Genomic DNA, 17113 nt, shown 5'->3' with positions numbered 1-17113 from the left:
TTTCCTGGAATAATGACTTAAACTTGCCTGAGAGTCTAGGTTTGAGCAGTTCTATGTTGTCTTTAATTGTTTTGTGGGCAATTAATTTAACAAACTTTGAAGAAATGGCTAAAAAATACCTTGAATCTTATTTTTAAACAAAACCTATGCATTCATTTAATTGATTAGCCATATCAATATGGCTGAACATATGTATTGGAGGGAAACAATTCTATTTTGACATTATGGTAGAAAGTGTTGACCGTTCTTAATGGCTTTAGTGTCTGGGACTTGTGTTTAAAATATGTTGAAGAGGGACTTGCGGTGGCGGCTATGAGGAAGTAGGCCGCACATTTGGTGGCTCCTGTCTCAGTCGGACTTTCGGACCTTATCCCCAGACTATTTTGCGCTTTTGAGAGCGGAACTGGAAAGCAATAGTACTCGGGCACAGGACCCATACAGAATTGTATGGCCCTAAGAAGCCGGAGGGACCATAAACAGCAGAAGAAGTAGTCGAGTAAGGGCACAGTGGAGGCTGTGAGACGGACCAGCATAGCTGGTGTTCAGAGCAAGGCACTGACAGCCCAGCCCACAATGGAGCAGCTGCTGCAGACTATGCAGGAGGGCTTTTTGGCTTTGAAGCGTGACAACTTGGAGCGCTACAGAAGTCGATTGACCGGATGGAAAAAAGGCTAGATGATCAGGCTGAGACGCTCCAGCAGTTGGAGAAGTCAGTGGAAGAGCAGGCTGACTTTCAAATGGTGACAGATGTGGTGATTCGGAGGTTGAGGGACCAGCAAAAAGTGCTTCTGGAAAGGCTGGAGGACCTGGAGAACAGATATCGTCGGCAGAACGTGAGAATCGTGGGCCTCCCGGAGGGGGCGGTGTATGTGGAGGGTATGTTTCAGAAGTAGCTGGGGAACGAGGTGTTCCCGCGCCCGCTGGTGGTGGACAGGGCACACAGTGCAGGTGATGCAGCCGCGACGAGGGGGTCCCCCACGAGCGATGGTGGTGCGCTTTCACAGGTATCTGGAAAAGGAACGGGTGCTGCAATAGGCAAAGAACACACAAAGCTGTACTTGGGACAATACCACCCTGCGTGTTTATCAAGATTTGAGCGCTGAGGTGGCCAGGAGGAGGGGAGGCTAAAGGCAGGTGAAGGAGATATTGTATAAAAACAAGGTGAAATTCTAGCTGCTTTTTCAGGCGTGACTAGGTTACTTATGAGGGTCAGCACCACTATTTCGAGGAACCCGAAGAGGCGATGGACTTCGTTAAGAAGCAGGGACTAGCCCTGAGCTGAGGGCATTTGGACTTGTGTTGGAACTTTTAAGTACATATGGTGTCTCCCTTTTTGGAAATTGCCTGCATGTTTGGGTCCGTTTTTGTCGTTTTTTTGCATGGTTTACCTGAATGTTTCCTTTTTGGGCTCTTTGATTAGTTGGAGCTTGGATGGGGGGAAAATAATGAAGAAAACAGTTAAAAGGGTTGGGTTAAGAGCGATGCTTCAGGGGAACTTTATGAAATTTTTTCTGTGTATGGGAAGGACTGAGAATGCCTGTTATTTCTTATCTCTTTTTTTTTACTTGTTCAACTTGAATTGAATTGTGGGGGTTGTTTATGACTTGTATAGAGTGTTTGCTTCAGTAGGGCTGATCTGGGGAAGTGGTATAGATGGGTCGGAGGAGGGGTGACTGGGAACAATGGGTGGGAGACGCGCTGGCGCCGAGGCTGGGAGCCCCAGGCTAGCTGAGTGGGGCTAGTCAATGGAAGTAGGGGGGGGGGGGTGCATATATTTAGATTAGAGCAGGGTTTAGGTGACAGGATGGTGTTGCGGGGGGGGGGGGGGGAGAGGGGAGTTGTTCTGCTGACGGGGATGGAAACGGCATGGCAACAGTGAGGACGTCATGGATGGAGCAGGTCAGGAGGTAGGCCAGATGAAGCGCGACAAATGGCTGATCAGCAAAGGGGGTGGGGGGGGACGAAGTGCCCCCCAACCAGGCTGATCACCTGGAATGTTAGAGGGTTAAACGGGCCAGTGAAGAGGGCATGCTTGTTTGGGCATCTGCAGGTTCTGAAGGCGGACATAGTCTTGTTGCAGGAGACACACCTGAAAGTGGCAGACCAGGTTAGGTTAAGGAAGGGCTGGGTCAGTCAGGTCTTTCATTTGGGGCTTGATTTTAAGACGAGGGGGTTTGCGATTCTGATTAATAAAAGGGTACAATTTGAGGCGGAAGGCACAGTCGTGGATGGGGCTGGCAGGTTCGTTATGGTGACAGTTAAGCTTGAAGGGGTGAGAGTAGTCCTAGTCAGTGTACATGCTCCTAATTGGGACGATGTGGATTTTATTAGGAGGATGCTGGGGAAGATCCCCCCACTTGGACTCGCGGAAGATGATCATGGGCAGGGACTTTAATACAATCCTGGACCGGTCATGTTCAAGAACGGGCAGGTTGCCAGCAATGGCAAAGGAACTGAGAGGGTTCATGGAGCAAATGGGGGCAGCAGATTCGTGGAGGTTTAGCCGGCCGACAGCGAGGGAGTTCTCGTACTTCTCCACGTTCACAAGGTGTATTCCCGAATTGACTACTTTGTGGTGAGTAGGGACCGCTGGCCGGAATGGTGGGGGCAGAATTGCCATATCGTACCATGCTCCGTACCGGGTGGACCTGCAGTTTTGTAAGGACAGCTTTCAGCGCACACCGTGGAGGCTGGAAGTTGGACTACTCGTGGACAAGGCAGTGTGTGAGAGGTAATGCATGCAGAATTACCTGCAGGTGAAGGATACTCGAGAAGTCTCGGCAGCGGTGCTCTGGTAGGTGCTGAAGGCAGCGGTGAGAGGGGAGCTGATTTCAATCCAGGCGTTCAGAGACAGGACAGACAAGAAAGACCGACTGATTAAGGAAATTCTACGGACGGACAGGAGTTACGTGGAATCCCCGAGGCCAGAGTTACTCAGGAAACGTCAGGCTGCGGGCAGAATTTGGGGTGCTGACTACAGGCCAGGCTGTAGAGCAGCTTATCATAGAATTTACAGTGCAGAAGGAGGCCATTCGGCCCATCGAGTCTGCACCGGCTCCTGGAAAGAGCACCCTACCCAAAGTCAACACATCCACCCTATCCCCATAAGCCAGTAACCCCACCCAACACTAAGGGCAATTTTGGACACTAAGGGCAATTTATCATGGCCAATCCACCTAACCTGCACATCTTTGGACTGTGGGAGGAAACGGGAGCAACCGGAGGAAACCCACGCACACACACGGAGGATGTGCAGACTTCGCACAGACAGTGACCCAAGTCGGAATCGAACCTGGTACCCTGGAGCTGTGAAGCAATTGTGCTATCCACAATGCTACCGTGCTGCCCCTAAAGGTAAACTATGTGATTTATGAGCATGAGGAGAAGGCCAGTCGAATGCTTGCGCAACAACTAAGGAAGAGGGAAGCGACTAGGGAAATAGGGAGGGTAGTGGATGGGGAAGGTAATCTAGTGGGTGACCCAGCATAGCTGAACAAGTTCTTTGGGGACTTTTATAGGAAGCTGTACACTTCAAAACCCGACTGGGAGAATGAGGCGATTCCTGGACGGACTGACCTTCCCAAGAGTGGAGAGGGGTTTGGACGGACTGGGGGGCCCTGGTCAGGATCGAAGAGGTATTGGGGGGCCTGAAGGTCATGCAGTCGGGTAAAGCCCCGAAGCCGAACGGGTATCCGGTGGAGTTTTGCAAAACATTTGCCGGGATAGTGGGGCCGGTGCTGGTCAGGGTCTTTAACGAGGCAAGAGACAGAGGGAGTTTACCCCCGACTATGTCGCAGGCCACCATCTCGCTTATTCTGAAACGGGACAAGGATCCGGAGGCTTGTGGGTCATACAGGCCGATCTCTTTGATCAACGTAGACGCCAAGTTACTGGCCAAGATCTTGGCGACCAGAATTGAGGATTGTGTACAGGATGTAATTGTGGAGGACCAAACTGGGTTTGTAAAGGGGAGGCAGCTAGTGGCCAACATAAGAAAGCTGCTCAACGTGTTTATGATGCCCCGGAGAGGAGGGAGGTAGAGCTAGTCATAGCCATGGATGCTGAAAAGGCTTTTGACCGGTTCGAGTGGGATTATCTGTGGGAGGTACTAGGACGGTTCGGGTTCGGGGCGGGGTTCATCGACTGGGTTAGGCTATTGTATCAGGCGCCGGAGGAGAGTGTAAGGACGAACAGGACGACATCGGACTACTGTAGACTGCTCTGTGGGACAAGACAGGGCTGCCCTAGGGCAGCACGGTGGCGCAGTGGGTTAGCCCTGCTGCCTCACAGTGCCGAGGTCTCGGGTTCGATCCCAGCTCTGGGTCACTGTCCGTGTGGAGTTTGCACATTCTCCCTGTGTTTGCGTGGGTTTCGCCCCCACAACCCAAAAAATGTGCAGGCAAGGTGGATTGGCCATACTAAATTGCCCCTTAATTGGAAAAAATTAATTGGGTACTCTAAATTTATTTTAAAAACACAGGGCTGCCCTCTCTCCCCTCTGCTGTTTGCGCTGGCCATAGAGCTGCTGGCAATTGCACTGAGAGCTTCTAGGGGCTGGAAAGGGCTGATCCGAGGGGGAATGGAACATAGTCTCGTTATACACAGACGATCTGCTGTTTTATATATATATCAGCCCCAATGGTGGGGATGGGTGGTATTATGGAAAACCTGAGGGAGTTTGGCCGGTTCTCAGGATATCAATTGAACATGGCTAAGAGCGAGATGTTTGTAATTCAGGCGAGGGGGCAGGACAGTAGGCTGAAGGGGTTGCCGTTCAGGCTAGTGGGGGAGAGTTTCTGATATTTGGTGATTCAGGTGGCACGGGACTGGGGCAAGATGCATAAGCTCAACCTATCCCGACTGGTGGAACGAGTGAGGGAGGAGGTCTGGAGGTGGGATACGCTCCCGCTGTCATTGGCAGGGAGGGTGCAGACTGTTAAGATGATGATTTTCCCGCGGTTCTTGTTTGTTTTTCAGTGTCTCCCCATCTTTATCCCGTGGTCCTTTAAGAGGCCGAATAAAATTATTCTGGGATTTATATGGGCAGGGAAGTCCCCGCGGCTGAAGAGGGTGATGCTTGAAAGGAACAGAGAAGAAGGGGGGCTGGTGTTGCTGAACTTCAGCAACTATTGCTGGGCAGCCAACATAGCGATGATCAGGAAATGTATGGTGGGTGCTTTGGGAGCGGATTGAGGCTGCTTCGGGCAGGGGCAGTAGCTTAGAAGCCCTGGTCACAGCGCCTCTGCTGCTTCTGCCGGCACGATACTCCACCAGCCCGATGGTGGTGGCGGCTTTTCGGATCTGGGGCCAGTGGAGGAGGCATGTCGGGGAGGTAAGAGCATCAGTGTGGATCCCAATCTGCGGCAACCACCGATTTCCCCCGGGGAATATGGATGAGGGGGGTATCGACTGTGGAGGAGGGTGGTGATTGTGAGGATGGGGGACCTGTTCCTGGAAAGGAGCTTTCCGAGCATAAGGGCACTGGAGGAGAAGTTTGGGTTGGCGAGAGGGGACGACTTTAGATACTTACAGGTGCGGGATTTTGTATGCAGACTGGTGCCGTCCTTCCCACGTCTCCCGCCGAAGGGGTGGCAGGGCAGGGTAGTTTCTAGGGGAGAAGTGGGAGAGGGTAGAGTCTCAGACGTCTACAAGGAACTAATGGGACATGAGGATACGCAGACCGAGAACCTGAAGCTTAAGTGGGAAGAGGAGCTCGGGGGAGAGATGGAGGACGGTATCTGGGCAGAAGCCCTGAGCAGAGTGAACACGACTGCAACATGCGCCAGGCTCAGCCTGATTCAGTTTAAAGTCGTGCACCGGGCCTACTTGACGGGGGCCCGGACGAGCAGATTCTTCGGGCTGGAGGACAAGTGTGCTAGATGTGCCGGAGGGCCGGCTAACCATGTACACATGTTCTGGTCATGCCCTAAACTCAGGGGGTATTGGCAGGGATTCGCAGATGTCATGTCCTGGATATTGAAAACTAGGGTGGTAATGAGCCCTGAGGTGGCAATCTTTGGGGTTTCGGAGGACCCGGGAGTCCAGGAAGAGAGAGAGGCCGACGTTCTGGCCTTTGCTTCCCTGGTAGCCTGGCGACGAACACTGTTAGCATGGAAGGAGTCAAAGCCTCCGAGGGCTGAGGTATAGCTATCAGACATGGCGAGCTTTCTCGGCCTGGAGAAAGTCAAGTTTGCCTTGAGAGGTTCGCTATTAGGGTTCGGCCGAAGGTGGCAGCCATTTATTGACTTCTTCGCAGAGGAGTAAGCGTCAGCGTGTGTGGGGGGGGGGGGGGGGGGGGGGTAGGGTAGGGGGATATTGAGGCAGGTCCGTGCGTGAACAGAGCCGTGGTTTGCACTATGTTTAATTTGTGTCTTGACTTCTTTGTTTATATACTGTACAATGTCACTTTTTCTATATCTCTAAAATATGTCAATAAAATAGTTTTTTTTTTAATGTTGAAGAGGACGTGACATCGTTTGTAACTGCTGTTATTTGTTCACAATGGAATGAAAACTTGGGGCCCAAGGAACAAGAGGTGGGCATTGTCTTCAGTCTCCAGGACTCTAATTGCAGAGGTGTGAATTTGGACAATTTCAAATAAGGAATAATGAGAAGCGGGTATAAAAGTTGGAAAATTTGAGTTATTTGTTGGCACAATTTTACCACGGTTTCAGTGACATAATACTTCAGAGACCAGAGGAGGAAGACATCACCTGTGCTGGCAACATTGAAGGAATCCTAGGAATTTGAGGGATGAGTGGTGTTCATGTTGTCTTTGCTGTTAAATATTTGTTAATTATTTCTTAATACATTGTGCTTGATTCATAAATAACTAGTTATTTGTACTGTTAGGTCAGACAGAACTGATGACCTTAGTGTTAGAAATTAAAAATTCAGATGTTAACTCTCGCAATCCTATAATCTTAATCTGCTACCATACATGACCTGTATACCTGAACAGCAACATTAAAATGAAGGGAACAATTCACCTTTTAACTGATAAATTGAGGGACCAATTGCAAAGGAATTATGTTGGCAGATAAAGTTTAATGTATGGGAATGTGAAATAATGGCTGGAATTCTGATGGGAGTGTAGGTGAAAATATTCACGAATAGACCTTTGAGTGAGTAAAGAAGCAATTTATTAATTTTCAGCTCTGGGAGAAAAGGCCTTTGACCCCCACGGTCTGTGCAGCACCTTTTCTCGCCTGAGCTGAGGTCGCACTGGGTTAATATACAGAAGGAAAGCGGAATTAGTTCGCATTTGCATTTACATATATATACCCAATCAATTCTGTTCGCGTCACAATTCATAACATGCATCGTCAATGCCATAAATGGCTACAAGTTAGCCCCTATAGCCTCTAATTGGCAGTTTGCCTTACTCGATCAATTAATTACATAGATAATGGTTACATAACGTCATGGAGTCAATAGTCCAGCCACGTTGAACATGTCCTTCCTCATTCCCTGCGAGTTCCTTAATTTGGGGCCCCTTTGTCAGTTACAAGTAGTTAAGAATACAGACATTGGGCAAAGGGTGCCAACGGCTCATTGTCTTTCTGGATGCATCTGGTTGTGGATCACTTATTTTGCACAAAGCTTTACTACTTCAGCAGCAGACACTGATAATAACATAGGGTCAAAAAAATTGACAGAGTCCATTTTATATCAGGCGGCATCCATTTTGTATCGTCTGAAGTCCGTTCGGAATTCTACCTCTTCAGTGTCCCCCCCCCCCCCCCCCCCCCCCCGGTTGGTCCTTGGACATCCCGATGTCCCAAGCTGATCACATCTCCAGTTGGGCTCTTCGCATCCATCTCGATATTTCCCCGTCCGGGACATCATGGTTGTTGATACGGGGGCAGGCATGTCGGAGGGGTCTCTTTGCGGTATTAATTCTTCGTAGACGTCCTTGTTCTGCACGGGCGCGACTGGTAGGACCTGTCCCATTATCTTAGCATAACATAGCTTTATATGCTTATAAGACAGCAAAAAACAAACACATAACAGCAACTATTGTCAGTGAATGCATGATCCATGTTCCCCATCCTCCTCCAAAAGGCCAATGGAGCCAGCTATCTCCTCCCCCACCCCCCCTCCCCCCGGGTTTGAACTGGCCCCGATGTACTCGACAATGTTGGTGAGCACACTGTTTCTGTACACATGTGGAATTTTTGGGGACAGGGGCATAGACACATCCCCATCCCTGCCCCGTAAAATATAGGGGATACTCCGTAACATCGTGTCCTCCCAGTCCCCTGTGTTCCCCGGCAAGTGGGGTGCGTGGAGTTTATTAGTTTCACGCATCTTCCGTGTATGCTTCTACTATAGCTGTCCCACTATCCCACACAGGGTCTATCTGATGTGCCTGCAGTGTATAGTTGGAGGGGGGTCCAACTCGGGGTGGCCACAGACAAGGCCTGTTCAGACTTGGCCAACGGGTAACATACAGACTGCTTTCTGTACAATCGTATATGAGTTTTATAAAAAAGATTGTCTTCCAATCCTATCACCCTTACACCCGTGACAATACATATTAACGCGACTACATTCCTTAGAAGACTGGGGAAGCACATCATCCTGCTTCCCATCCTTATCTCTATTCACTCCGTTAGCTTATCCCTAAGCCAAGCAACGAGCACAAGACAAGGATCCCGATAGATACAAATTACATAATCATAAATTGAACTATCTGGAAGATAAATACAAAAGCAAGCATCAGTTCATCATCCATTACTTCGTAGCTTGGTTATCTGATTTAGACTTAAGCAACCGCGTCCAACCTTTCATCTGCCATAGCCGGTATGAATGAGAGAAGCCCTATGAGGTCGTCTTTTCCTCATATAATTTTAATTGTGACCAATGTTTCCACACTCCTTTTCCCCTTATGTCTAGGCAGGTGCAGGTGTCTCCACTAATTATAATCTCGTAAAGCCCGCTCCATTTTGGGGCGAACCCTGTTTTACTGGGCAGGGGTTTACCATGACCTGAATACCCGCCGGGGGAATGTAAGCCGCCATCGTGAGCTCTTGCGCCCGGTCTTTATTTTCCTGATTGTCATGAACGTTCTGTCGCATTGTTTTGAGTTGTGTACTCATTTCCAGAACGTACTGTTTTAATCTGTCTTTTAGGGGACCCACATCGGCCCCACCTGTTACGATGCCTTCTGGTAATTGCATCACTCTTTCTGTCATTAGTTCATAAGGGGTTAAGCCTGTGGTTCGGTTTCCCGTGGCCCGTAGTTTCATTAAGATAATAGGCAATACTTTGGTCCAGGTTTTTCCTGACGTCTGTATGCCTTTGCTAGCGCATTTTTAAGAGTTTGATTCATCCGCTCCACCATTCCTGAGCTTTAGGGATGGTAGGGAATGTGGAATTTCAGCTTTATTCCCATTAATCGACACACAGTTTTTATAACACTTCCAGTAAAATGGGTACCCTAGTCTAAGTCTATTTTAATAGGCACTCCCCATCGGGGAATTACTTCGTCAGCTAAGACTCTAGCGACTGTCAAGGCGGTACAATTCCGCGTAGGGAAAGCCGCCACCCATCGGGTGAATTGATCGGTAATCACTAGGCAGTATGTTTTGCCATGTGATGATGGCAGGGACCTGTAAAATCTATCTGCAAGTGTCCCCATGGTCCTCGTGGTCTGGGTTGGTGTCCCATTCTGACTTTTATGGGTCTCCCTGGATTATGCTGGGCACAGGTGACGCACCGATGACAGTATTGTGCAACATCTCGCCCCATTCCTTTCCACCACCACTCCCTTCCCAGGCTCCCTATCATGGCTTCCCTGCCTGAGTGTTCAAGCCCATGGTGGAGCTCCAATAATGTATGTTGAATATATTTGGGGGCCATTACCTGATTATCCTTTCGCCAAACTCCTTCACTACCCTTCTCCGCACCTTGCTTTTCCCACGTACCTCTTTCTCCATCGGGGGTTTCCTCATGGAGTTCTTTATAATTTATCTCTTTCTCCGTGTGGTCCACAAGGGCGATCGGTGCTTCCTCAACCTCATTCTGTTCTATCGCCTTTTGCGCCACTAGGTCTGCAGCTTGATTCCCCTGGTGATTTATCCAGTCCAAGCTGTTCGGTCCGGTTCCCTCTGATGTGCCTTAATTTTAATCACTGCTACCTGTTGGGGATGGTTACTAGCCTCTAAGAGGGCTTCTATTCTCAACTGATGTTTTATAGGATTACCTCCTGTTGTAATAAAGTCCCTCCTACCCCAAGCAGTCATGTAGTCATGTATGACTCCAAAAGCGTACCTACTGTCTGTATAAATGTTCACTGTCTTGTTTTCTGATAGCCCTAGCGCTTTGGTAAGCGCCACTAGTTCTGCCACTTGGGCCAACAGACCTCCATCAATTTGTCCTGATTCCACTGTCTCCAATGTTCCATTCACTACCGCCCACCCCGTTCGGGGCCGCCCATCAACATACTTACGTGATCCATCTACATAGAATGTTTCTTCCGCTGTTGCCAGAGGAGTATCCTTAATCCTGTCTTCCTCTAAATTCATGTCCACATCCCCACAATTGTGGGGTTCCCGTTCCTAATATTCACTCGGCTATTCACCCGGACCCCCGTGTCCCTAACAATGGTGACTGACTTACTTGGAGGGAGGAGGACCGCTTCCACTTGGCCCGCCTCATATTCGAGACGGATCTTAGCTTTCCGGTGTTCAACATTTCTACCAGGGTATGTTTCGTGTGTAGTATAATGTTTCCTGTCATAACTATTGGTTCACTAACTTTCACAACCCAGGCCGCGCAATCCAGTGCAGCAATGAAATGAAAAAATGAAAATCGCTTATTGTCACAAGTAGGCTTCAAATTAAGTTACCGTGAAAAGCCCCTAGTCGCCACATTCCGGCACCTGTTAGGTGAGGCTGGTACAGGAATTGAACCGTGCTGCTGGCCTGCCCTGGTTTGCTTTCAAAGCCAGCGATTTAGCCGTGTGCTAATGCACCGGGAGAGTCCATCTGCCATAGAGTAATAGGCAACAGGCCTTCTCCTATCTCCATGGTCCTGTGTGACCACTGCTGTATAGAACCTGTCCTCATTGTTGCAGTGTATGTGGAAGTCTTTACTCATGTCTGGTAAACCCAATCCTGGGGACGACATTAACTCAGACTTCAATTGGGTATACGCTTCTTCCTGTTCTGGGCCCCTCTCCACTGGTTCTAGCATTTTACTAATCTTTGTATTGGTTCTGGTATTTTAGCAAACTCTGGGATAAAGTTCCGACTGTAGTTCAAGAGTCCCAACACCTTTCTGACTCCACGTACAGTTAACGGGTTTTGGCATACCCTGGACTGCCTGTTTTCTGTCCCGAGGAATCTCCTTAAGTTCCAAGTGTCCCAAGTACAGGACTTGTGTTTTTCCTACCTGGGCCTTTTTAGGGCTCACCTTGAGGCCAGCCGTCTCCAGGGTTCGCAATACTAAGTACTACTAGCCAGATGGTCTGCCTTTGTTTCCGAGGCTATTAATATGTCATCGACATGCTGCAAGATCGCGCACCCCTTGGGCACTTTTATGCTCCTGTGTCCACCAGCATTTCACATTGTCAGCCCCCCACTAGTGCAGACACATCAATTCTCACTTCCCTTTTTGTTTTTAATGGGGGCCACAGGGCATCAGCTCTGGCTTTCCTTCCATTCTGTCCATTCCTTATACTCTGCAGCGGATAGGGTATTTTGGCCTCCAGACGGCTTGCCATGTTTGCTGAAACAGGCAGCTTCCAGGTGGCCCCGTTTATTACAGTAGTTACATTGTTTCTCAACCTTTTTGCCCTTACATTCCTTGGCCCATTTTCCCACAATTGTGGCATAGCGCTTTCTTGGACTTCGCTCCGGACTAGCACTTGGCCACGGCCGCCACCTTGTCCTGTTTTACCTTAACTCTGTCAGTGTTTTCACCAGCGCACCCATCTACCCCACACAGCCATTCCACTAAGTCATCATAGTTCCTGGCGGTCACTATCCCCAGTTTAATGATGGCCTGATGTTTACTTGACAAGCCGTCCTTGAAGGCTTGTATGAACACCGGGTCTGTCCTAAGAGCGTTGGCTTGGCCCAAACTTTCTTGATAAACTGTAAATAGCCACTCCCCATATTCTGATGCTCTCTCGCCTTTTCTTTGTTTGTGGTAGTGATCTTACTCCAGTTTGTGGGTGAATCACCCAAGACTCGTTGGATTTCCACCTTAAAAAGGACGAAAGCTGGCTGTTGGACGTCGATCTCATCGGTGAGAGGCACTGCGTGGGTCCAGCGTCCCACACTAAAATCCTGGGCTGCTGCAACTGCAGGACAGCCGGCCACAAGTCACCACTTGTCCGCCAGACATGCTGTCCTTACTAGTTGGTGAATGTCTCTTAAGTGCAGTTATGACCCACTCAGACGGCAGTGAGTTCCGTCCAAAAGTTTACATTGTGGCTTCGGGGCCGAAGTTTTCCCAGGACAGTCATAATCTGCTGTCTTTCTCCCGGGGTGAATGGTTTGTAACTGGCAGTCAGGTTTGCCAAGGTACCCACTCGGTTAACGGGTGCCACATGGACCGTCGCCTCACTAAGAGGGACAGTTGGTTCTACACTATTATATGGGGGCAGGGAGGCCGTGTCTGGACACGGCTCCATTCTTCCCCCCCCTCATGCAATTTATACTCTTAATTCCTTTATGATTTTTGTTTGACATTTCACAGTTGTCTCTAGTTCTGTCTTCTTCTGTTTTACCACATTTACTCGTTCTAATAGTCCTGCCAATTGATGTACCGACAGTACCCCTGTTTTCTTGATCTTGTCTTTAGTTTGTTTTGTCAACCAATCTCTCTGGAGTTCCAAAGTATGTGATAAGTCCCAGCCGTCCTTCTGCATCTTTTTAATTAACGACTATCGGTCTGTCATATAAGAGGTTCAGGGAGCGCGGAGACCCCCTTTTAACTTCGTTCACCGCCGTTATTAATTTACCTACCATCCCTGTGTGATTGGAGAATGTTTATATCCAGACAGTCCCCCTATTCTTTCCTACCGAGAATACACGGACTTCTTATCGTACTCACGGAGAGGATCTCAGAAGTCCGGCAGCATCCTCCTGCTGGAGCTGAATCGCACCCCCAGTCTGTGCAAATCTGGAAATGAACCACAGTCCTTAAACTACTGATACTCAATCACCCTTTGTGAAAATGTGTACATGGAAGTTGTACAATGGAGGGCAAGGGAAGAGGAAAGAATGATTTTTTTCAGGCATTGTAATAAATTTGTGCAGAAAACAAACAAACATAGCAGTGATACACAGAACAGAGTAACTGACAATTGAATAACAAAAATAAAGCAAAACCAGAAACGCTATTTAATACAATAACTCAATGGACTCTCTTTATTGGAAGTTACAGATGAGTATGCAAAACATTATTGACCAACTTCAATGTAGTGAGGTACATTGTGGCTTAAAATAAATACCTAAATAAATATGTAAAAAATAAATAATAAACAGTGCACATTTTGTTTGTAAACCATATTTCTGGACAACTTAAAGGATGTTGCAATAGATATTATCCACAGCTTAAGGGTCGAATGCCAAAACATTAAACTATAATGTGACACTTGTACCTCGATCTTTGGAATCTTCGAAATGCGAGTAAAATAATACCATTAAGATACTTCCATAAATACCAACAAGCACTGCCTGCCAGTACATTAAGCATAATAATACAAACATAATACAGGAAGTACGGTCCCAGCTGTCACTGCGCATTAGACTTGGAACTCTGACCCCTAGTAATGCAGTAGGAACAGCATACAATACAAAGCTCAGTATCCCAACTTCAATTGATCTTTGGCTAAATGATGGCACGTTACATTCAAATTATGGTATTCTACCTCACTAGTTTGTTGACAGTTCCATGGTTTCCCAATAACCACTCAGCACTACAGTTAAATGACATGCAGCTTCATAAAGATCCCCCTCCCCGTTGGCATTTTTTCAGTGGTCATACACATGCTTTTAACAACTGACTAAGTGAAGATTCTGAGCTGTTTCGTTTAGTAAATCCACAACTTAATTCTTTTTGCCAAACAATAACTTGGTAGTTTTTGCATAGTATCTGCTAGGTTGATAAAACTGTTGGTCCCTTGAATTCTGTGAAAATAGTTTGTAAATGTAATGTAAATCCAGGATTATCAGTTGTACCAATTTGTATTAAATGCATATTAATTTAGTCTAGAAATATCCTTCAAAAAATTATGCAAGTTGAATACTGTAATTGGAATGGCTTGTGCTATGCAAATGTGGGAGAATTAACACTGGTGTATTCTACTTAAACCATGCTTCTAATGCTGGGCACTTGTTCTGAGGTTTGATATCAGACCGATTTTATTTCCAAGTTGAAAAAGGCTTTCTGGTGTCCTTCGATCTATTGCCCTTGTTGAGAGCAGGCCCCAGACGAGGCTTCCCCTCACATTCCGCACCCTCATTTTGTGCCAGCTCTTCATCATATCTGAGAAAAGAAAGAGTCAAAATACTTTAAGGGCAAGAACCAATTGAAGCTGGCTTGTAAAATTTAAAATAAAACTTTGCATTAATTACAATCTAGTCAAGCTTTATTGCAGGCAAATTGTTAGCTCGAATAGCAGGAACTTAAACAGGCGATTCCAGCATTTTCCTCAGAAGTGGTGAGGCCTCGGGTAATGTAACAAAAATGATGGAATTGTTGAGCAGTGTGAAATTAACTTAGACCAGGAAGTTTAAGAATTCAGGAGAAATATATAAGGAAAGTTTAAATGATTAATGTCACAAGAGGGCAAAGGCCCTGGGCAACCTGGTAGCACAGTTGCTTCACAGCTCCAGGGTCCCAGGTTCGATTCCCAGCTTGGGACACTGGCTGTGTGGAGTCTGCACCTCTCCGTGTCTGTGTGGGTTTCCTCCGGGAGCTTCGGTTTCCTCCCACAGTCCAAAGATGTGTAGGTTAGGTGGATTGGCCAATCTAAATTGCTCTTAGTGTCCAAAAAGGTGATGTGGGGTACGGGGATAGGGTGGAGGTGTGGGCTTGGGTAGGGTGCTCTTTCCAAGGGCCGGTGCAGACTCGATGGGCCGAATGGCCTCCTTCTGCACTATAAATTCTATGACCCACTCAGTGGATGGGAATAGGGCAGAGATTTAATTGATATCAGAGAATTGGGGAGGCAATAGCCAATTGAACCTTTGACAAAAAGACCAGAAGGAGTCAGGTACTCTGGAGAAAAATTGTGCAAGAGAGTCAGGGAGATAATTAAGTTGGGGACATGCAGCTGAAAGTAAAACCATTAACATGATGGAATATGTCGCTGGCAAGAACAACCTGCACCAAGGCTTTTAATCAGACCGAGAACGTCAATGGACTAATTCAGGATAATGTGCGTGTGGAGAGCTTTATTTGCAAGAAAATTAAACCAAATGCCTAATGCTCTGGAATCCTTATGCCCTTCATCTAGTTGTGCCGAAGAACATCATATTTGTTAAACTCTTTAAAATATTAAGTTAAGCTTTCTCAATAATACTAATGGATATATACAATTAATGAAGTAATAGTTTTGAAAAATTAAAAACCGGGTAAAATATTGGTGCACAGATGGCTTTGCATTTATCAATAAAAAAATGATGCTTTCACGAAAGAGAAAATGCTGGAAAATCTCAGCAGGACTGAGCATCTGTAGGGAGAGAAAATAACTAATGTTTAGAGTCCGATGACTTTGTCAAAGCTTTGACAAAGAGTCATCGGACTTGAAACGTTAGCTCTTTTCTCTCCCTACAGATGCTGACAGACCTGCTGAGATTTTCCAGCATTTTCGTTTTAGATTCCAGCATCCGCAGTAATTTGCTTTTATTTTAATGATGCGTTTGCCACCTGGTGAAAAGATTCTGATCTTTGCTAGTTAATGGCTCTTTGTTAAAAGAACAGTAGGTGCTATAGTTAAAAATCAGTGGCTGAAACAGATTAATTCTAAGTGTAAATTGTGGATATCAAGTGTGGTCAGGGCTGGATGATAGCATACTAAGCCACATTAATCCCCATAAATTATCTAGTCAAACATTTTCTCTCCCCCCCCCCCCCCCCCCAGGTGTATTATTAAATTTGAACACAAATCCATGTATGAGGTTATATGACTGGGGTGAGAGGGGTAGCTCAGTATTTCAGATGCACGTGGAGCATGGCCACCTGACTGAAATACGATCAGAAGCAAAAGTTCTAAAATAATGGAAAGATAAAGCAAAAGAACTAGGAGGATGAAACGCATTACTAAAGGCTAAAACCTTACAAGAGCTCATAGTGTCCAAGTGCTTCCTTTGGTGGGCATCTGCTCCATTTGCAGTCAGGCATCTCACCATTTGGTACAACAATGTTTAAGGTGTCATTGATGAGGTTGTATTTCAGAATGCGGTCATTGGCAGTGGTGGAAGAAAGGGAAGGGGATGCGTTCACCTAGATTACAAAACCAACACAAGAAGACGTAAGTAGAAAATTGAGGTGCAAAATTGTTTTAAGAAGAATTGTCAGATATCATATCTGGTCATTACCTCAATGAGCCATGGCTTAAGCTTGTCATCAATGATGATGTCGTAGCCATAGCATTCGAAGCAATGTCGATCATTAATCATTACTGGCTGTGAAAATTCCAAAAGCATTTTGCACAAATGAGAACCTTTTTTGTCAGGAACAGAATCACATAGAAGTGTTGCCACCTTGTGATAGACACATGGTTTAGAATTCCAAAAAATTGTTCAAAGCAAATTTAAGCCAATTATTCAAACTCAAGAGGGTGTGATTGCCTTGAACTAATGATGCATAGTTTTCTTTATCATTAAAGCTTTTTTTTAGGGACGTGACCCGAGCCTGTACTTCCTCTATTATGGCCAGATGAGCTTTTATTTTTTGTTCAGCACTGCATCAACTGACAGAAAGAGGGGGCTGTAAGTCACCATAAAACAGAATTATGATTGGCTCACAGAAGCAAAAATATAGTTATGTAGAATTAGAGTAACATATATGAAGAAGTATGTTTTCAATAGAACAGGGCAGCTTATAACTGAATATTCTGGATATAATATGCAAAAGAAAGAAAACAAAAAAA

General features: G+C 46.7%; 1 protein-coding gene across 2 annotated transcripts in view; it reads right to left on the bottom strand.

Moving 5' to 3' along the window:
• Nucleotides 1-13359: 13359 nt before the first annotated feature.
• LOC119978564 (probable tubulin polyglutamylase TTLL1) overlaps nucleotides 13360-17113 on the bottom strand; it is a 75983-nt gene continuing 72229 nt past the window's right edge. For both annotated transcript variants that reach the window (XM_038820297.1, XM_038820298.1), the window contains exons 7-9: nucleotides 16560-16646; nucleotides 16301-16464; nucleotides 13360-14502 (exon numbers count right to left, since the gene is read on the bottom strand). In XM_038820297.1, coding sequence (XP_038676225.1) covers nucleotides 14379-14502; nucleotides 16301-16464; nucleotides 16560-16646 — 375 coding nt within the window. In that variant the 3' untranslated portion in view covers nucleotides 13360-14378. The remainder of the gene's footprint in view (nucleotides 14503-16300; nucleotides 16465-16559; nucleotides 16647-17113) is intronic.

This window comes from Scyliorhinus canicula, chromosome 15 (genome assembly GCF_902713615.1).
Source record: "Scyliorhinus canicula chromosome 15, sScyCan1.1, whole genome shotgun sequence".
Lineage (NCBI taxonomy): Eukaryota > Metazoa > Chordata > Chondrichthyes > Carcharhiniformes > Scyliorhinidae > Scyliorhinus > Scyliorhinus canicula.
The sequence above is the reverse complement of the archived record's forward strand: the minus strand, read 5'-3'. Positions and strand labels throughout refer to the sequence as shown.